Below are 23,667 nucleotides of genomic sequence, written 5' to 3' on the forward strand. Positions count from 1 at the left end.
TTTTTGCACGGTTTCTCGAAATAACACGGATTTTTTTTGCACGGATTCTCAAAATAACACGGATTTTTTTTACACGGTTTCTTGAAATAGCATGGATTTTTTTTGCACGGTTTCTCGAAATAGCACGGATTTTTTTTACACGGTTTCTTGAAATAACACGGATTTTTTTTACACGTTTTTTTTTGCACGGAACGCATCCCCCGTGCAAAAAAAAAGAATTTGGTGTATCTCACAGAAGATATTGCTTCAATACGTCAATCCAATTTGAAATGCACATCGTCAATACATCTTTTTTACATTACCAGTACAATACTTTTCTCAATACTCTTTGTAAATTTGTAAAATGTAATTTATCAAAAAGTTAAGTTATTACAACTCAAACCTGGATGTCGATAGATTCATCCCCATCACGATCGTCCCTGTTGCAACCATAAAATTCAAGTTGTAAACACGGGTTTATATGTGAAAATGTGTTAAAATAATCATGAAAATGGGTGGTTTTATTATTGTAGATAATATTATTTTACTTAAACTTTTATCTTGCTGCATCCAATGGCAACATGCAATGTGTGCCCATCAGATGCTTTGACTGTATGTGTAGCAAGAGCTCTATAGAGCTAAGACAAGACGAGACAACTGGCTTCTTATTTTTGGTTGCTCTTGTTGTGCCCTCCCAGTCAAAAAGGGCAAGTTGCTGGCTAACGGGGGGCTAGTAGCCAACTCGGATGCGCTAATTGCCCTTCAATTTGCCTGCAAATTGCTGGCATTTATGGGGCTATTTCAAATGCAACATTTGGGCGATTTGCCGCCTTCATTTTTTGGCCGCTCTACTCGCCCTTAAATCGCTCCCAAATTGCCCACGGAACGCGCCATTGAATCGCCCTTAATAGCCTAATATGTAAAATTCCGAATAATACTTATTTTTGGATTCACTATCTACTCACATAAACTTAACAGTATACTAGGTAATCACCACCAAACTATAGGAAGACTCAATGGTGAAATTGGTATTGCACACCGAAACTTACCGCAATCCGACTTTCATTAAGACTTTAGGTCAGAGATCTTGTTCCACTATACTTACACACGATTCCACAGTTTCCCACATTCGTTGGCTAAATGAAGTGCATTAGACGAACAAAATACAAGCGAGAACACGCCAATTGTTATTTGTTATTTATTGTTATTTATCAGTGTGCAATCGGTCTATCTCAACAACCTATTTCTGCAGCCTATGTACATTAACTGTACACCTACCGTCTCACCGTTGCACTTGACAGTGTGTGCAGTGCTTTATGGTCACCCCTTCGACAGCACACCCGGCTTTTCATGAGCGTTTTGGCGGCTCAGAGGCTGCCCTTCCATGTTGCTCAGGGATACATTGCTCCTATACACGTCCATACATTCATACATACTTTCATACATACATACAAACTATTTAGCACAAGTTTAGAGCGTGTAACGTTGTGTCATTTAGTCTGTCATCCTATAGAAAATCATCCTACCATCGCCTTTTGGTCAACGTCATATTGGCAAATTTCGCATTGAATCCGCTTCTGTCTCTTCTTAATCTCCTTTTTGTCTCCTACTGCCACTAGAAGCATAATTGTCCCATGTGTATAGGGATTCCCATAGCACATGGGACAATTATGCTTCCAGCGGCAGCCTAGGTCCGAAGCGGATCAATCGACTATTAATTGAAACGGTAAACATACATACTAGCGGTATTAGTCCTTACTCGCGAATACATTTTCTACAACTGTGCTGTTTCATCTCTATCTTATAATGTAATTCGATTATCCATGTTCTAGTCAATATACGTATTCATTACGTTATGGACCAGGCAAACCCTCAATTTTTCTATTATAGTTATCCTAAGTAGCTAGACCAGAGAAGGTATTTTAGGATTTCGCAAAAAGAACCTCTGCCCATAAAGGCGCCTGGTTCGACTCGAATAGATCGCACCGACCCGAAAGGGATGCTTATCATTTCTGGGAGCCGGTGTGCTTGGTCGAGTTTAATAATCACAAGAACAAGTCCTGAATAATTAACTATCTCTTAGGTGCCGGTCCTGCACTCCTTTCCTGAACTAGCCTTATACCCCCGATCAAAAAAATCGACAACTAGTAGGTTCCACATGTCCCCCACCCAAGCGAATTGATCAACTTACAAGTAGGACCACATATCTACCAACCAGCCAAGAAGACTTCCGAATCAATGAGCATGGACCATGCCAGTCGAAAGCCACAGGCCCAGCGCCATCTCGTACAGTTCCTGAAATTAAGAATTTTGTTAGTGCTACTTACAGATTTCATTTCAATGGTAGTTTCATTCTCTCATGTTAAACTCGCTTGCCGCTGCTCATATCTTCCGCCATTTCGATTCCGTCGGTCACCGTCTCATAGAAGAGATTTCTTTCATCGAAACTTCAATTTCCGCCGGAACTCTTATATGAAACGCTCAAGGGATTCTACAAGCTCGACTATCAACTACCTGAAGAAAAAATAATATATAATATAAATAATTTTATAAAAAACCTCCCTAATTCCATAATCAACTAAGGCTGTCTGACGATTCTAATGCAGAAGCTAATGATGTTACCATCAAGAAAACGTCACACAACCTCAATTGACCCCCCTCGACACCAGTTTAGCCTTACCAAGCCGAAACATGGGCGGAGTTGTGAGAGCTGTCGAATAGGAGTTGAGAACAGTTTGAAACAACATCTGATGTTGTTTCAAATGTATATCATAAAGACACTATGTCTTGGATCCGCCATCGAACCTAGTTGGCATACCGTACATAACTAGACTCGCTGTTCTCCGTTCACCCACAACAAAATACAAGCGAGAACACGCCAATTGTAAAAAAAAAATCTTTAAGCTTAAGCCAGACATGAACCGTGTTAGAAAAACGCAAAAAACTACCAAGTCCATTTAGGCCGCCAGAAAATTTGACTAAGTATTGAAATTGCCTTTAAATCGCATTCGCAAATTGCATTTGTTCCTATGGGCAATTAGCACAGGCGAGTTGAGTCAAACGTCACCCAGTCAAAAGGGGCAAGTTACTGGCTAACTGGGGGCTATTTGCCAACTCGGATGCGCTAATTGCCCTTCAATTTGCCAGCTAATTGCCCTTCAATTTGCCAGCTGGCAATTAGGGTAACAGCCAAGTCCCTTTCAGCCGCCAGAAAATTTGTCTAAGTATTGAAATTGCCTTTAAATCGCATTCACAAATTGCATTTGTTCCGAGAGGCACTTAGCACAGGCGAGTTGAGTCAAACGTCAAACTTTTTAAATCGCCTGACCATGTTCGTCCGCATTTTTTTTGACAGGGCAAACTGTTTAAATAGCCTGACCACACGCAACCGAAAAACTACCTAAAATTGAGTACTTTTGACTCAAACTCGCACAGTAAACTGGATGTACCTAGAAAATTGGTACTAGCGCTGTACCCAAACAGAAGATATGATTTACCCAATAATAGGTGGAAATCTCTATAATATGTAGTCTTTTTCATGTACAAGGTATTTATAATTAATTGGTAATCACCTAGTTTAGGTAGAGTGAATATACCCACTTCTAAGTTCGTGCACTTTTCTGAATGCCTATGTAAATAGTACATAAATTCCACAAAATTGCACATACTCACCGGTAGGTAACTTGAAACGACCTAAAATTAGTATATTGTTAATCAAATCTGAGTGGTTATTACCTAGAAATAGGTAAATATTATAGGTATTGGAACCTATTAGTAGGTAAGTTGCGCCCTTTTTTGGGTACCACGCCACTACCAATTTTCTAGGTATATCCAGTTTACCGTGCCAGGCATCGTGCAGGAAGGTAAAATTAGGTAAACCGTGTTGAAGGTAGTTTCCGTTTAACTACAGCAAAAATTATAACTCAACCTTGAGTTTAATTTACTTAAGTTTAAGTTTAATTTACCTAATTTTGAGTATACGCCATACTGCACGGAAGACCTCGACTGAGTCGAATCTCTCGTTTTGGTTTTGTCAACACTAATAAGTACGAAAGCGACGCACAACTCAAAATTTCCTAAATTTAAGTTAACAGAACTTATTCTGTGGGTTGTTTTGTCTTGGCGTGCATGATTGTCCGCATTTTTTTGACTGGGCTGCTGAATAATTGATGACAGTTGACTGTATCACACATTACACAGAAACGAAAAACTACCTAAAATTGAGTTCCTTTGACTCAATCTCGTGGTATCGTGGAGGAACTTAAAATTAGGTAAACCGTGTTGAAGGTAGTTTCCATTTAACCACGGCAAAAATTACAACTCATTGATAGGTTTTTTATACTCAAATTTAAGTTGAATTTACCTAATTTTGAGTATACCCCAAACAACTCAAAAGTACCTTCCTCCACGGAAGACCTCGACTGAGTCGAATCTCTCGTTTTGTTTTTGTCAACACTAATAAGTACGAAAGCGACGCACAACTCAAAATTTCCTAAATTTAAGTTAAAAGAACTTATTCTGTGGGTTGTTTTGTCTTGGCGTGCATGATTGTCCGCATTTTTTTGACCGGGTTGCTGAATAATTGATGACAGTTGACTGTATCACACATTACACAGAAACGAAAAACTACCTAAAATTGAGTTCCTTTGACTCAATCTCGTGGTATCGTGGAGGAACTTAAAATTAGGTAAACCGTGTTGAAGGTAGTTTCCATTTAACCACGGCAAAAATTACAACTCATTGATAGGTTTTTTATACTCAAATTTAAGTTGAATTTACCTAATTTTGAGTATACCCCAAACAACTCAAAAGTACCTTCCTCCACGGAAGACCTCGACTGAGTCGAATCTCTCGTTTTGTTTTTGACAACACTAATAAGTGCGAAAGCGACGCACAACTCAAAAGTTAAAAGAACTTATGCTGCAGGTTGTTTTATTTAACCGTGTACCACAGCAGATGGCTAGCTAACGGGAGGCGAAATGCCCCACCTGCTAATACCAATCGCCTCAATACAAGTGACGGGCGAAAGAAATGCAGGCTCAGATGCAACAACCAGGCGGATGGCTGCGTTCTTTGCTGTGAATATTAGCCCCGCCATTCGACGTTCTACAAAAAGCTTCGTCAGTGAGTCGTTCGTCAATATTTTTGCTTAGAAAAAATCAGAATGTTATTGAAATGATAAATTGTAATGTACAAAAGTTTGGATCGATTCGCTTCACCCAAAGTTCTAAAAAAATCGCAAGAATTTTTTTTACGCTGAAACCCTTACCCCCCATAAACATTCCGTGTGCGCACAGCGGGTGTGAACATGAGAAAGATACATACAAGGCAAAACAAGCGATAACTAGTGTATAGAAAGAGACACAAAACATTAACACGAATCTGTGTGTTTACGTGCACTGTGTACGCACATGATGTGCGACTGTGTTTTTGTACGGATTGACATGTTCGGGTTTGAACGCAAAATTAGTTTTAAAATAAAATAACATCTTGTGTCGTGTTCATTGGGAAAGACTGACTCTAATTATGAATTTGTATTAAAGTAGCAGAGTGTATATTACACTGAGAAAAAACCTGTAGTATCTGTGACCATACTTTCGTAGTTGTTTTAACTATTCCCCGAAATAGCAGTAATGACCATGAGATCAGTAATACTAAACATCTGTATCCCAAAAAATACTACAAAAATCGATTACCGCTTAACTATGCTGTTGTTATTTACGACAATTTGAACATGCTCACTCCAACAATATGTATCATCTATAAAGTGACAAATGAATAGTGTGAATCACTATTAAAATTCAAGTAAAAATAAAAATATGAACATGGTAAACATCTTGAATGTAACCAGTGCCATTGTTATAACTACTTTTCGTTTGATTGTCCTCTGCACAATATATTAATAAGTCGTGAACACTAAATGTATAGTTGTTATAGGAATGTAAAGGTTAAAATAACTATATACACTGTTGATGTGGACTTTACCCTTGTCGAAAGCAGCTTTTGCGTATAGTGATTTTCAGCTGACAATGCTTTGTATTACTAACAACCATAAAACTTGTCCATGTTTGCGATTCCATTAAGTCTTTCTGCAGGATGCGGCCATTACAGTGAAAAATGTATAAATAACATACGTGCGTGTTTTTTGGCGTACTCTGTAATTTTATTTTTTTAACTATCGCAATAATATTATCTCTGTAATATTACGGTAAGGTGATAGCATCATTACCCGTTGTATGGTAGAGTCCCAGTCAGGGAAGGTATTTAGTAGCCAAATATGAGCCTCACAAATGGTCTGTACACTAAGAATCGGTTTCAAGTCCTACGAAACAGAAGGTCATGTTTCGCAACGGACTGTATTACTAAGTATTTGCTTTGCTTTATTGCACTATGTGAGTACATACTTCAATTTAATTCAAAAACGATGTTTTAAAATCATAAATATTTTTTGGTTCTTTTCAGTTAAGCGTAAGAGCAGAAAAAAGGAGGCTGAGATATGGTTGCTGAGCCGATTAATATTTTTATAAAAAATGTGTAGCATCAATAAACTAAGGGATACTTTCCAAAAGCTAGATTGGCTCAAACTTTCTTTTGTCCATCCTCACCATCCATATTGGCTCGCGTCATTTCCAAAACAATGATATCCCTTTTTAAAATAACTAGGGGGATAATGTCAAAACCCCAAGCTTTTAGTTATTGAAAGCAGGCCCTGCTCAGGATGACTATGCTTATTGTTATACCAAGCATCCCACTTTTAATGGTCATTCATACAACAGAGTGTTCAATTTGACTATTATGCATAAAGCATGGTAAAACTGGTAAATAATTCCATTCTACTGGTTTAGTTATAACAAACACTTCCAAGTCAAGATAACTATGAACATTGTTACGGTGAGCATCCCACTTATAATGGTCATGCTTACAATACAATGTTCAATAGTACTATTGTGGTCAAGAGCTCTTGTATAGTAAACTTGAACATGGGTATAGTTGATGTGACCTGATGCTATAGTCGGTTAAAAACCACTACACTCGAAAAGTCGAATTTACCTCCTCATATGGTAAATGTTACCATATAATTTTTCTTAGTGTAGGAGAGTGACATGTTAACTATTGAAAAATAAAAGTTTTGGCAACAAGGTAATTTTCTGCTGAATACACTGGTACCTAAAGCGGACCCTACACGGGACAAGAATATTGTCAATAAAAATATTGTCAAGACTGCTTCAATACGTCAATCCCATTTGATTTCTACATGATCAATATTTTAAAGATACCCTTACACGATCAATATATTGATCAATATTTTTATTGACAATATTCTTGTCCCGTGTAGGGTCCGCTTAAGAGAATCGCGTAGCCAATTTGATCCAGTCCTAACCTCAATATTGAACCAGCTTCTGATTGGTCGTTTTGCTAATCATGAGCGTTTATTATATTTACCAACGGGATGGAAATCAGTGCTGCTGAATCTATTCTGGCTACTTTTCATACACATCAACATTTCATGCAAATTGAAAAAAGTCATGAATGACGATATAGTTACGTATACTGACATGAATAAAAATTAAATTAAATTTTTAAATGCAGCTTATGCATTGTAAATTGTTGGTTGAGGTGCGATTTTCGAGGTACAATTATTTTCAGCAATTGCGAAAAGCATACAAAAGGAATCTGGCGACGATGAACGTTTGTTGTCTTTAGATTTACTGCAGGGCCCAGTCGGGAAAATTAAGAAGAGCAAGAAGCCTGTTGTCGTCTCTTCTCTTAAGCGGACCCTACACGTGCAGAAATATTGTCAATAAATCGATTATTGATCAATATATTGATCGTGTAAGGGTATTTTGAAAATATTGATCATGTAGAAATCAAATGGGATTGACGTATTGAAGCAGTCTTGACAATATTTTTATTGACAATATTCTTGTCCCGTGTAGGGTCCGCTTTAGACTGGTACTGCTTTAGCTCCATAGAAAATCTTCCCGATTTTCTCACTAAATAAATAAATCGGTTTGTGTCGTCACAATCGGCCGATTATGCCATCAATGAATCAGTCGATTGTTGCACTGACCTTTATGGGATATGACATGGGCGTCTGCCGACGAGACAACCGGTTAAATATGAACGACGAAATCTGTTGAAATCAGTTTATTTCAACCAAGTAAATCGGTCGATTAGTTGGTAGTCTAAAACTGGAACCAGATTTACACAGATTAAATCTGGCGATTAATATGTTGACGAAAACTGTTCACTTACGAAACCTCACTTAGTCGGTTAATTAATCGTTTTATCTCGAAGCACCCGATTTCGTCGGTCGACTGGGAAATGTATCAACTTTCAAATTTTCTATGGGGAGCCCGGACTGACACTTTGGTTGTTATTGTTTTGCTCTATTTTAGTTAGGTTTATTCGATTTGCATATAATCTAAATCATGTGACTTTTTTGACTATATGAAAGATACAATTAACGAAATTCCTACTCATTGGCTGCAATCAGAATGAAGCAATCCCGTGACGTTGTTTTGTATCGCAGCAACAGCCAGCGCCATGGAACATACAAAGCCTTTCTCGATGTAACGATAATCATTTCCATATACATGCAGATTGCAGCAGAGCAACAGACATATCAGTAGAACCAGAAGAGCATCTGTAGTACACAATCCGGTGGCTCCCGGGAGGTAAAAGAAAAATAATCTCGTGTTCGTACGGGTCGCAACTCGGTAGCAGCAGCACGAGAAATTCTTTAGCATTTTGTTATGCGGAATAAAACATTGAATTCGTCCGTAGAAGAATTAGGCATACCGGGATCATCTAAGCACTGCTGTACAATCTGATTTCACACATCGCAAGCTTGTCTGCTTCACACAACTTAAAATGCATGTGAAAAGAAATGCTAATGATATGCGTACACATACCTTATATGTGTCGACTGGTGTCAGTCCATTTGGCATAAAACCATTTGGCATAAGCCCGTTTGGCATACAGTCGATTGGCATAAAAGTCATTTGGCATAAAGTCAACTGGCATAATGGCCATTTGGCATAACGTGCGTTTGGCATACTAGTCATTTGGCATAAGGGTCATTTGGCATAAACACGGGTAGAAAGCGAAGTACGTGGCGTAGCCACATTAGGCGGTGGCAAGTCTTTTTTTAATTTATTTATAGTGTCAGAAGCGCAAGAACTTTGCAAGCAAGCCTGTAATCCACTTGTTTGCCCGGATTACTCAAAATAGGGGCTATAGCTAGGTTAAGTCCGACTGAGCGGCAGCGAAGTCGGACAGCACGGACGGAAAGCGATGTGGCGTAGCCACATTAGGCGGCGGCAAGTATTTTATTAATTTATTTATAGTGTCGGAAGTGCAAGCAAACCTGTAATCCACTCGTTTGCCCGGATTACTCAAACATAGGGGCTATAGCTAGTTTAAGTCCGACTGAGCGGCAGCGAAGTCGGACAGCACGGACGGAAAGCGATGTGGCGTAGCCACATTAGGCGGCGGCAAGTATTTTATTAATTTATTTATAGTGTCGGAAGTGGAAGTACTTTGCAAGCAAACCTGTAATCCACTCGTTTGCCCGGATTACTCAAAAATAGGGGCTATATCTAGTTTAAGTCCGACTGAGCGGCGGCGAAGTCGGACAGCACGGACGGAAAGCGATGTGGCGTAGCCACATTAGGCGGCGGCAAGTATTTTATTAATTTAGTTATAGTGTCGTATACACTAAGTATGCACACACATAAGTTATTTATTTATTATTTATTAATATTTCTTGTAAATATACACAATAGGTTTATGTGCCAACTGCAAAAATATATGTGTAACATCAATAGATATTACGTTTACATTTTTATCAGTATATGATTTGAATGGGATTAAATAAGTCATTATTTAATTATTAATTTAATTAATTATTATTATTAGATAATTTCAAAATGAACATTTTTTGTTCGAGAGTTGTCCTACTGGAGCTGTAGAGCTAAGTTCTCTGAAGGGCTCCCCGTCAAAATCACATACTATAATTTGCAGACGAGACAGGCAATGGCGCCCAATAAAACTAGGGCTCGCAGTACACATTTTGGCGAGAACCGGTACTGTGGTACTGAAGTCCCCAGTACCGGTAATACCGGTAATTAGTTTTCATGTTAATAATCCACCAATCATTACAACCACTCACGATTTGATTTATATAAAAGGCCCGCTTCAAGATGTTGATTACAATACGCCTGTATTTACCAGCTCACAACCAACAATCAACCATTAACAAATAGATAATTGAGAAAGAATGAGCTATGTGTGGTGATTGGCTATTCAAGTATTAGTAGTGTTTGAAGTACTAATGTATATTTTTCATGTGATGATCATAACTTCAGCTGCATCTTGTTCCCGTTTAATCTATTACGCCTCTCATCTATTGTCTTTTATTTCTTCTTTTCGAGTCCTATACTGCCATTCTACACCCGTGTTCAGCTAGCGGTATAAAGGAACCCAGTCTCTGCTAGAATCTGAACCGTACACCGAAAATTTAATAACAGACTCACGGTTCGCGCGATCATTTAAGAACACACGCAAATATGTTACAAAATCATGTCAGCACACAACTGTTAGAGCCACTCGCGAGTATCCAAGCAACCTACGCCCACAAACTCGCAAACAAGATAACACCCCGGTGATAAGGTGAACGTCTCAGCACTCATAAACTTACCAACGCGATCTCAAGCATCACACCTACTCCCACGCTCGCGCGATCATGAATCGGGATCGTCCGGAAGTCCATCCTCGGTACCAACAGTCTAGGTCCATGTTAATTATTAATTTTATTTAATTGAAGTTAATTGAAGCCCCCAGTACCGGTAAAGTACCGGTATTCGAAAAATTTTTTCAAAAGATTCGAGAAACGCTTCAAAGTGAAATGGAATGCTCAAACTGATGTTTCATTGCAGCAGAAGGTATTTTTCGAATGCGGCACCTTTTTTACTTCGGGATCTAGGCCACTTTGAATCCAATAACTGCTAAGCGGTGCGACTTTTGTCGACTTCAACAAATGGTAAATGTAAGAAACCCTTTTATCAACAATAAATCGAATCCTCCGCTCGACATCATCACTTTTCTGTAAATTGGTATCGACTTTTATGCATACCAAGGCTCCTACTTTTCTGTAGATAGAGTAGCCGCGATCGGTCGACTGTTTTGGAGCTCCTCACTAGTCGGTCCAAGATGGTAGTTTTTCGGTACAGATTATCAAACAAAAGTGTTTTTAAATACGAAGAACGACTCGGTGAACAGTTTTCATAAATCGGAAGTGAAATTCAGTGATTTTTTTGGAGTTTTTCATCCCGGCGTAAAGCGCTTCAAAGCCACACAGCATTAGTGTCAAAAGTGCTCCCCCCGCAATACGGGCCGTCTATTCCCGATGCGAGGAAGAAAAAAAAGTGTTTTAACAACGCAAATAATAATAGTGGAGATCAAAAACTCACAAAAAAGTGTTTTTCCCAGTGATAAATCTTTTCCAAAAAGTGAAAATTTTTCGGCGTCACTTGGTGAAAAAAGTGGCGATTCCAAATTATCTGCGCATCATCCGTAGCTATCGCCCGATAGGTGTCGCACCAATTTCTTAGTTCCACATTCGGAAACCTGCAGGTCAGTTTTTCTTTTTCTTCCGACATTTTCCAAACCTTTTTTGGGTCAGGACCACGTGCGTGGCCAATGGGGCTGTTTGATGTGTAAGAAAGAAGCTGCAGATTTTGAGGATATCTGGAGAAGGGAAAAATGGATAAGCACGTATCAGTCACTCGCGTAAGTAGGAGATGAGGAAGGAAATAGAAAAACTGGTATATTTTTCTACAGACATTCAAATTTATATATACAAAAATCAAATAAATTCACTAAATACGCGTCGATTTCTTACCTCATGTAAGGAATCGAAAGTCTTATTGTAATGTTATAATCCATTTGATACAAACATTACAGTAAGGCGGGGCTGGTTGATGGAACGATGACCTCGGAACATGTCTGGCGCTGTACACGAAATGGGTCATCGGAAAGTCAATTGAGCTAACACCTACCTAAATCCTTGAACCAAGTTATTTGCGTGGATATGTTAAAATACATGCAAACATCTTTTTTCTGTAAATCACTACCAGCTAGTGGGAGTTAGGATGGTTAACACACACACACACACACACACCAAGGCTCCTACTTTTCTGTAAACTATGGAGGTAGGACTCCAAAAGAAGAAATTAAAGACAATAGATGAGAGACGTAATAGATTAGACAGGAACAAGATACAGCTGAAGTTATGATCATTACATGAAAAATATACATTAGTACTTCAAACACTACTAATACTTGAATAGCCAATCACCACACATAGCACATCCTTTCTCAATTATATATTTGGATTGTATGTCGTTTCCCGGAATACCATTTCCCGGAATATCATTTCCCGGAAAACCATTACCCGGAATGTACTATTTCCCGGAATGTCCCATTTCCCGGAATATCGTTTCCCGGAATGTGCCATTTCCCGGAATACTATTTCCCGGAATGTACCATTTCCCGGAATACCATTTCCCGGAACGTAGTTTTTCTCGACTTTGAGAACATTTTCATTTAGAACTATGTTGCTACTCAAATATTTGTTTGGTTCCCTTCACAGCTTCTCTTTGCTCGCTGATCATGTTAATGAATTTATAAAAAACTAATTCTTATGCATATGTTATTTTATTTGAAATCATTATCAATCGAAGGTCCAGAAAACAGCTTATGCTAAAAAGAAGGCGATATCAAAGAAGGTCGTAATTTAATTTAAGATTAATAACATTTCAAAAATACACTACGAAAATTTTAAAGAAGGCAAATCCATTTCATTGTATTTGAATCAATGAAATTCTAAAATTATTTTCATTGATTTGCTCTTGTTCCAAAGAAGGCTAATTCACATAGAAGTTTTTAATACGAAGTGGAATTTAAAATAACTGAAGGCGTTTTCAATGTACTGTTACTGTAAACAAATATTTGTGAGAATAAAAACCAATAAAAGTCCAAGAGCATTTTCAGAGAATTCATAATTAATTCATATAGATTAAAATAACATTCTACAAAAGATTCCAAAGAAGAATGCATACTTATAAGAAGACAACATCTCAGCCAGATACATTCACAATCTATAAAATTTCAAAGGTTCCTGGAATATGTATAACTAAATTTGAGCGATCGAATATAAAAGTCGCAAGGACAGAACTTGCTTCGTAAAACCCGTTTCAAATATATCAGAATATAAAAACCGGATAGAAACTTCAAGCATAAAAATCGGACTGGGACATACCTTTGTAAGAGTCGGATAAAAAAACCTTCAGTAAAAAAAACCGGAAAAATATATCCGATTCTTACAAAGTAGTTTTTGTTAGCCGACTTTTAATCTTGAACATCAAGATATACGGATGCTCCTATGAGCGATTTATTTATTTATTTTTAAACGATTTTTACACTGGAGGTTCATCCTTGCCGAGTCTTACGGGTGAGAACTTTTTATGCGATTCTTATGCTGAAGGATTTCTGTCCGATTTTTATGCTTGAAGTTTATTTCCGATTTTTATATTCTAATATGTTTGAAATGGGTTTTGCGAAGCATGCTCTATCCTTACGACTTTTATTTTCGGTCGCTCATTTTAGGGAATGTTTATATTTTTTCGTTCCCTTTTACCTAATCTTCAGGGCATTTTTAGAGTACTAGTGATTGGTTATCATAAAAATGGTGCCAACGTTGTGGAAAGTACAGCCTTTTCAATTTCAAAGATGGCCGCATTTTGAGGCGTTCTAAATTGATCGTACGAATTTACACCATTCTAGAGTACGGTATAAGCTTATTTTCTTTGCGCAAAAAGGAGATGAATCAAGATCCCAAAAATGGGATTCATAATACGACTTATGCAGCACAACAATATTAATTTCAAGTAATTTGTTCAACATTTACAGTATTACCACGCGACGAAATCGATTCAAAATAGTAAAAGAATTGAAAATATACCATTTTAACAGAATTGCGAATTTGCAACAAATATCAGGCAAAATATAAGGCCTGTTAGTCAGGAATTAGACGGTCATGAATTTATTCACCCCTTCACTACCTGCGGTGGGGAAATTGGAAAGTATTTGTTACTATTTTGGTACCCATTTAATTCATTAATATCCCATCCATTGGGGTGCTGCTTTTTATCCCCCCCCCCATTTTTTTAAATCCTCCCAAATTTCTTTTTGGTTCAAAACCAAAACTCGCTCGTAAGCTGTTCATATAATGATCAATTTAAATAAATTTTCCTAACATCGTGGAATCGAGAAGATTAAATCTTTAAAATGACAGTTTTGCAATCTTGTCGCTATATTGTTTTTTTACCACTATAACCACCAAAGATAATTTTTTTTTTAAATATTTCCAAACAACTTTTCATGCTCTAAAGTAAATAAAATCTCCTAAAACACAATTAGCTGCATAGCAGTTCTTCTAAAATAAGTTTGGACGGTGAGGCACGAGTTTTTTTATTTACCGGGAAATGGTATTCCGCGAAATAGTTTTTCCGGGAAATGATACATTCCGGGAAAGTTTTCCGGGAAATGATACATTCCGGGAAATGGTTTTCCGGGAAATGGTACATTCCGTAAAACAATATTCCGGGATATGGTACATTCCGGGAAATAGTTTTCCGGGAAGTGGTATTCCGGGGAATGGTATTCCGGGAAATGACGTACAACTATATATTTGTTATTGGTTGATTGTTGGTTGTGAGCTGATAAATGCAGGCGTATTGTAATCAACATCTTGAAGCGGGCCTTTTATATAAATGAAATCGTGAGTGGTTGTAATGATTGGTGGATTGTTAACATGATAACTAATTAACCTCTAGTAATATAACTTACTGCAAATAGAAACTAAAAAGAGCGAAGGTCCTTATATTTAGATAACTCTATTGAATCTATTGTGGCTTGATAATGTTTACAATACCGTCAATCCCATCAACCTGCGAGAGGGAATTTTGAAATGAATATTGCATCAAAATGACATCAACAACAATACTGGTGATGATTTCATTTCCTCTGGGTATCTACCCAGAGGTCGTTTGCACGTTTGGAATGACACTGACGGATAATTATTGATATAATTTTGACGTTGTCGTCACTTTCCATACATAAACTTTGTACAGTAGGAATGTTATGAAGAGCGTTTTGTATGAGTGGAACATAGAACCACGTTTAAATACATTACAATGATTTCCTCTTAGCTTGACAAAGAACTGGGTTAAGCGTTATTATTTATATAATTTACCTCTGGTTCTCCTGTCAATTGATTCGTTTGTATAAGAATTTTTCCAATTCTTATATGTTTGCAAACATCACTGACCGCCTGCTCCATAGTCTCTCCTGCGCGCAGAATAGATACACCACAAATTTTTTGACATGCCATGCGCTTCCCATGATACATTATATTTTGTGGTGTTTCAATGTCAATACTTTTGAAAGGTAGCAGACTAAGAGCATATTCCAGCACTAGTCGTATCAAACGCTTAGAATAAAATATGAACTCGTCTCGCGGAGTGCTAGCATTGCGGATAAAAGTGTGTAATCCTTTGATCTAAAATTAACATTTGGATTTTATGAGAATATTGCATTTCACTGCACAGCTTACCTGTGGCGTTGTTGGTAGGAGTTTTAATGAATCAGGCATTGGCTGACCTATATACGAATGTGCTAGTGCTTCCCGCAATTTAAAACCTCTCTATAAATATGAAATACGTATTAAACAAGATATACTGCTGTTTGAATAACAAAGAGTCAAACCAGTTGCAGTTGCGTATGGACATGCTGTACTATTAATCGAATCGCAACGACGTTACTGGAACCGCGAGGAACGATAATATCAGCATGAGCCATCGTGGGTGCAATATAATTGCTATAAGCTGGTTTAACCATGGTAGAATATTGTTTCAACACTCCCTCCAGATCTCGCCCACGCTGCTGAATGTCACGTTTCAAGCGCCTTGCAAGACGTATATCCGAATCAGTGTCGACAAAGATTTTCATGTCCAGCATTTTCAATATTTCAAGATTATGGAAAGTGAGAATCCCTTCGAAAATTATCACATTAGCTCCATACATTGTTTTCTAAAAATTAATTCAGAGAAATTAAAAAACATAATTTATCCCGCAAATTAAAACTCACCGTGTGTGTTTCTCTTGAGTGACTAACAAAGTTGTAAACTGGTACCTCAACTTTACGTCCTTCTTTGAGGCGTTGAAGAACATCTTTCATGAGTTCTATATCAAATGCATCTGGATGATCAAAGTTATATTCATTTTTTGTAGCTTGAACGTGCTGTTTTTCGTTTAGTATTTTATAGAAGCAATCCATCGAGAGCAACGTTACCCATGGAACATCCAAGCTTTCTATAATTTTCTGAGCAACCGTAGTTTTTCCCGAAGCGCTTCCTCCACATATACCTAAACAAATTAAAGATGTACAAATGGGAATACAGTAATGTTTCGATTATATCACTATGCGTTTATATCAATACTCCTTTATATCACCCTCGATTATATTACGGCTTTTTCGATTTTATCACCCTTTTTGAAAAACAGACAAGGCACAGTCCGTTTTGCTTCAAATAAGCCACATGTTGAGTTGAAAGTGCCAGGATTTTTACATTTCTTACAAAAGAAATGTATAGGATTCGCTCAAACTTTGAAAACTTTTTCCGAGGCCCGGAGGGCCGAGTCACATATACCACTTGTCGACTCAGCTCGACAAATTGAGACAATGTCTGTATGTGTGTATGTATGTATGTACAAAATATCATATAATTATCTCAGCAATGGCTGAACCGATCTTAATGAAACTAGTTTTAAATGAAAGGGTAACGTTGCCATTTGACACTATTATTTTTGATTTTCGATATGTTGTTTACTTTCTGAGATATGGGCGATTTTGTCAATGCACATAAATAGAAAGCTTGTAAAAATACCTTTCTAACAAGCTATAGATAGTCAAAATCCGTGCACGAGGGGCGGAGATATTAAACATTTTGTATTTTCATTCCTCGCTTACCAATTTCCACTAACTAAAAATGAGATTGTTTCATACAGAGTATTGCTTTACTGGTGTTTTAAGGGCAAAAGTAAACCGATTTTGAATATCGGGGTACGAAAACACATCTACGTGATTCAAGGAATTCGATGCTGAGAACATTTCGTAAATTACCTCTATAATAAACTAGCTTATACCCATCGCGCGTTGCTGCGACTATCAACGAAATATGAGGAAAACACAATTTGTTCTAAAGCGCCATCTGACGGGCAGATAATCTCCAACCAATAGCACACAAACACGCTCGAGAACAAATGCCTGCTACGTATAAATTTTGACGGCAATCGGTTAAGCCAGCCGTTTGGGTGTCCATAAATCATATACATACAAACTTTGACTTATACATATATATATATATATATATATATATATATATATATATATATATATATATATATATATATATATATATATATATATATATATATATATATATATATATATATATATATATATATATATATATATATATATATATATATATATATATATATATATATATATATATATATATATATATATATATATATATATATATATATATATATATATATATATATATATATATATATATATATATATATATATATATATATATATATATATATATATATATATATATATATATATTTATTTATTTATTTATTTATATATAGGTCTTCGACTATTAATCGCACAGACTGGCTTATCAACTAATCCTAATACTAAAAGTACATCTTGCAACATTAAAATCGAAAAAAAACATGAAACTTGATTAAACACACGACAACATACATTTAACGGGTTGTTTCGTCCGAATTGCGTACGGCACAACGGTAAACGGAAAAAGTCCACTTGGCGTGTTTGTCTTCTAGGTGCATTGAAATTAAGTTAACCCAAGAGTTGGCTGCTTTCAATGTTCCCGTCCAGGATGTCAAAAATAAGCATTCGTTGATGTTTGATTCTCCTGTCAGCAAGCGTAGGCAGGTGGATTAATGCGCAACGTTGCACATACGGCGGTAAACGAACTGGGTCGGTCCAAGGTAAAAGGCGAAGAGCATACCTGATGAAACATTTCTGCACCCTCTCAATTCTGTTAATGTGGACTCCGTGATAAGGAGCCCAAACAGGAACGGCATACTCCAAGATGCTGCGTACAAGCGAACAATAAAGCGTTTTCAAACTGTACACATTCTGGAACGACTGAGTGTTTCGCCTTAAAAATCCTAACATGCAGAACGCTTTGGCGATAGTAGACGCTACATGCTCGGAGAAAGTTAACTTGTTGTCCAAATAAACTCCCAAATCTTTGACGACGAAGTTGCGGTGCACGTTGGCTGACGACATTTTATAGTTAAACATGTTCGGCGATAGGATCCGAGTGAATGTAATCACGCTGCATTTTTCTATATTCACCTCCATTCCATTGATGGTGCACCAATTTAACAAAGCGTCAATGTCTAGCTGAAGTAATTTACAATCCTCCAAAGATTTTATAAGTCGGTAGAATTTCAAATCATCGGCAAACATAGATTTCGGAGATTTCAAAACCGTGCCAAGATCATTTATAAACAAAATGAAGAGCAATGGTCCAAGATGACTGCCTTGTGGCACACCAGAACAGATATCAAAAGGTGTAGAAAGTGTATCACCTAATCGAACAAAAGCGCTTCGTCCTGCGAGATAAGAAGCAATCCAATCTGTTAACCAGTCCGGAAATCCAATGCGTTTAAGCTTCTCGACAGCAAGGCGATGCGGAACACGGTCGAAGGCCTTTGACAAGTCAACATAAATGGAATCAACTTGTTGTCGCTTGGCAAGTTTGTCGATGATGCTGGAAACATACGCCATAAGGTTTGTGGTTGTAGATCGTTTACTGACGAAGCCATGTTGTTCCTCAACGATGATATGACGCACAGACTGATAAACAATGTCGTATATCAATCGTTCAAATACCTTCGGGAGGCAGCTGAGAATCCATATCGCCCGATAGTTCTTCACATCATGAACGCTACCACTCTTGTGCACAGGTGTGATAGCAGCAGATTTCCAGTAACTAGGAAAAACAGCGTCAGTCAACGATCGATTGAAAATAACGGACACTGGAAATGCGAGAGAGTCCGCACAGTTTTGGATGAACGATGGTGGTAAATGATCGGGTCCCGCTCCCTTGGACGCATCTAAAGACTGCAACTTGACGAGAACATCCTCACGAGAGAAAATAATACGAGATAAATTCAGGTTGTGCAGCGGCAAAGTGCTCAGGTACGATTCCAACAAAGGTGGTGAGTTATTACTTAACACGCTTTGGAAGAAAGTCGAGAACATGTTTGCGGCATCCAATGACGTAGCAGCCGAACTTCCTTTATAGCGAACATTAAGGGGTATTCCTTTCGAGCTCCTACGACGGTTGACGAACGACCAGAAGGATTTAGGATCACGTTGAATATTGCTTTCGATGCGTTGAATATAGTTGCGATAGCATTGTGCAAGCAAATTGTTGTATTGACCCTCCAAATCACGGAGCTCGGCTTTGTGCAGTGGGCTCCTGGACTTCAGGTATCTTTTCATCGCTTTCCTCACCCGGTTTTTAAAATTCTTCAATTCCGCATCAAACCATGGCTGATTCTCCCTTCTCCTAATACGCGTTCTAATTGGAATAATTTGTCGTATTATTTCGTAAAGTGTGTCATAAAACACAGTGACAGCATCATCAACCGAACCAGCAGTAAGAATTTCGTCCCATTGAATATTCGCTACCTCAGAATTCAACGCTGAAAAATCACACCGATTGAAGTCAAAATCGCAATCGACTTCAGTATCGACACATTCCGTATCCAAATCTAATATAAACGGTCTGTGATGCGAATCAACTCTCATCAACGGCAAAGGGGGCTCGGTTAGCTCAAACATGCTCGGCTCATTAACAAAAGCAAGATCAAGTAATCTATTGTTGTCATTTTCGAGATAATTGATTTGTTTCAATCCGGAAGAAACAACAAATTCAACAAGAGACACTTCTCGTTCAGAGGTTGCATTGCTGGGTAGCACCTATATCATTGTCATATAACCAGTTCAGATGAGGAACATTATAATCTCCAACCATGACAATAGTATCACACTCAGCCGCTCGATCGCTTATTTGCTGTATGCATGAAGCGTGCTTTTCGTATAAGCCGGTTTCAGAGTTAGGAGGAATATAAAGACAGCCGGTATTTAATTTGACTTGGACAACTATTTGTTCCAAGCTATCACCATCGATGAGGGAAATTGTGCTGCTGTTTAAATGATTTTTTACACCTACCATAACACCGCCGCCGCGCTGGTGTGTGCTGGTGCGAGGGTTACGATCGCATCGATGAAGCGTATAGTTAGAAGTTAGTTCAGCATTCAAAAATTTATCATTCAACGAAGTCTCGGTAAACGCAATAATATATATATATATATATATATATATATATATATATATATATATATATATATATATATATATATATATATATATATATATATATATATATATATATATATATATATATATATATATATATATATATATATATATATATATATATATATATATATATATATATATATATGTATATATATATATATTTATATATATATATATACATATATATATATATATATATATATATATATATATATATATATATATATATATATATATATATATATATATATATATATATATATATATATATATATATATTATCAATCAAATAATCAAATCAATTAAATCAATCAAATCAATCAAATTAATCAAATCAATCAAATCAATCAAATCAATCAAATCAATAAAATCAATCAAATCAATCAAATCAATCAAATCAATCAAATCAATCAAATCAATCAAATCAATCAAATCAATCAAATCAATCAAATCAATCAAATCAATCAAATCAATCAAATTAATCAAATCAATCAAATCAATCAAATCAATCAAATCAATCAAATCAATCAAATCACTCAAATCAATCAAATGCAATCAAATCAATCAAATCAATCAAATCAATCAAATCAATCAAATTAATCAAATCAATCAAATCAATCAAATGAATTAAATGAATCAAATGAATCAAATGAATCAAATGAATCAAATGAATCAAATGAATCAAATTAATCAAATTAATCAGATTAATCAAATTAATCAGCTTAATCAAATTAATCAAATTAATCAAATAATCAAATTAATCAAATTAATCAAATTAATCAAATTAATCAAATTAATCAAATCAATCAAATTAATCAAATTAATCAAATTAATCAAATTAATCAAATTAATCAAATTAATCAAATTAATCGAATTAATCAAATTAATCAAATTAATCAAATTAATCAAATTAATCAAATTAATCAAATTAATCAAATTAATCAAATTAATCAAATTAATCTAATTAATCAAATTAATCAAATTAATCAAATTAATCAAATTAATCAAATTAATCAAATTAATCAAATAAATCAAATTAATTAAATGAACCAAATTGATTTAATTCATCCAGTGAATACAATGAATGAAATGGATCAAATGAATAAAATGAATGGATGAACAAAATGAATAAAGTAAAAAATAAATGAAATGCATAAATAAAACAAACGAATTAAATAAACAAAATGAGCTGAAGTGATAAAATGAATAAAAATAAGAAAATGAGCGGAATAAAATGCATTGATTAAAATGAAAAATTAAGCGATGGTAAAAGGTAATATAAAGAAATAAATTGTGTCAAATTAATTATTTGGATGAAATGGTTAAAACTGCGAAAGTAATTATATTATTAAAATAAAGAAACTGAACAAAATGAATAAACTGGAAAAAATGAATAGAATGCACACAATGAAAACAATGAATAAAATAAGTTTAATGAATGATATGAGTAAAATGCACAACAAGAATAAATTGATCAGAGTGAATCCATAGAATAAAATAAGTAAAATGAACGCAGATGAACAAAACGAATAAAAAGATGCTGAATGAAATAATTAATTAAAATGAAATGATCATATATTTAAAGTTAAAAAACATTTTTGAATAAAGAATAAACCGGATTGCACGAATTTGAGAACCACTGCATCAGAAAGTTTTGAAATGTTTTTGAAAATCCCACCTTCTGAGAAACGGCTAATAAATATAAAATAGACTTTATAGGGTTCCTTCGTTTTTGGTTTTATTCTTTTCGTTTTCGTGCTTCTTTACTTGACGACGTCGTTTTAAGATTATCTGGTGTTTCTACTTTATTGTCGGACTTTAATTAGTTATCAGGAACCTGGAACGTTCAATTTGCTTTGGAATCCGAAGTTTACTTTTTGGTCACATATTCCCGAAAAAAAGATTTATCTACATAATAGAATTTACTGGTCCAGTATTTTAACGTGCAATTGAATATAGTAAAGTGAGACAAGGTCACATGTGCTTTCAAGCCCCTTGAACAGAGAACGACAGAGGGAAAATGCAATCGTGAATGAGACAGGTAGATATTTCAAAGTTGTTGTTTGCATTGAAGTAAATAGTGTGAAATGTCTAGGCCCACATGTCGATAGCATAAAAGCGGTTCATTCAGTTGATTGCAATGCAGTCTCTTTCCATTCATCCTTATAGCTTACATATTGTTTCTTTCGGAATTCTCGTGCAGGAAATATTGATAAATTACTCCTATACAAACCAATTACTGTGAAAAATAAATGGTTCAAACTACTCAGTATATGCAGATATGGACGACGATAAGTTAGAAGACACATGGTAGATGCATCCCCCATCGAGAGTGGGTGCTTTGGGAGACTTCTTTTCCTGGATCTAATTTGTGGATATTTTTGGTCTTTGATTCGTTATTTTTCATGAAAGTTCATACCAATACAACGAATGTGCGTTTTCAATGATACCATTACAAAAAAGTTGTTCTTAGTTTTTACATGACATATTTAAGCATATACAAAGCATGTATTGCAAAAGAGCTAAATTTTCGCTAGAGTTTTGAGCTTCAAACATACAGTTGCTTTCGGTGACGCCACGAGTGTAATTATATGAGAAATCTTTTATCTCACTACTAGGTAAATTACTTATTGATCTGTGTATTGATATACCGTCCAACATTTACCTCATGATTGAACGCAACGCCTAATCCAAGAGATAAATCTATCTATCTATCTATTCAATTCTATTCTATATATATATATATATATATATATATATATATATATATATATATATATATATATATATATATATATATATATAATATATATATATATATATATATATATATATATAATATAATATATATATATATATATATATATATATATATATATATATATATATAATATATATATATATATATATATATATATATATATATATATATATATATATATATATATATATATATATATATATATATATATATATATATATATATATAATATAATATATATATATATATATATATATATATATATATATAATATATATATATATATATATATATATATATAATATATATATATATATATATATATATATATATATATATATATAATATATATATATATAA

At 35.4% G+C, this 23,667-nt stretch overlaps 1 protein-coding gene across 6 annotated transcripts in view; it reads right to left on the reverse strand.

Annotated features, from left to right (window-relative positions):
• Positions 1-23,667, reverse strand: part of LOC131687829 (uridine-cytidine kinase-like 1) — a 521,941-nt gene that overhangs the window by 118,739 nt on the left and 379,535 nt on the right. For all 6 annotated transcript variants that reach the window (XM_058971920.1, XM_058971919.1, XM_058971918.1 and 3 more), the window contains 4 exons: positions 16,193-16,470; positions 15,811-16,134; positions 15,659-15,748; positions 15,299-15,604 (listed from right to left, as the gene is read on the reverse strand). In XM_058971920.1, the coding sequence (XP_058827903.1) occupies positions 15,299-15,604; positions 15,659-15,748; positions 15,811-16,134; positions 16,193-16,470 (998 nt within the window). The remainder of the gene's footprint in view (positions 1-15,298; positions 15,605-15,658; positions 15,749-15,810; positions 16,135-16,192; positions 16,471-23,667) is intronic.

This window comes from Topomyia yanbarensis, chromosome 3, assembly GCF_030247195.1.
Source record: "Topomyia yanbarensis strain Yona2022 chromosome 3, ASM3024719v1, whole genome shotgun sequence".
NCBI lineage: Eukaryota > Metazoa > Arthropoda > Insecta > Diptera > Culicidae > Topomyia > Topomyia yanbarensis.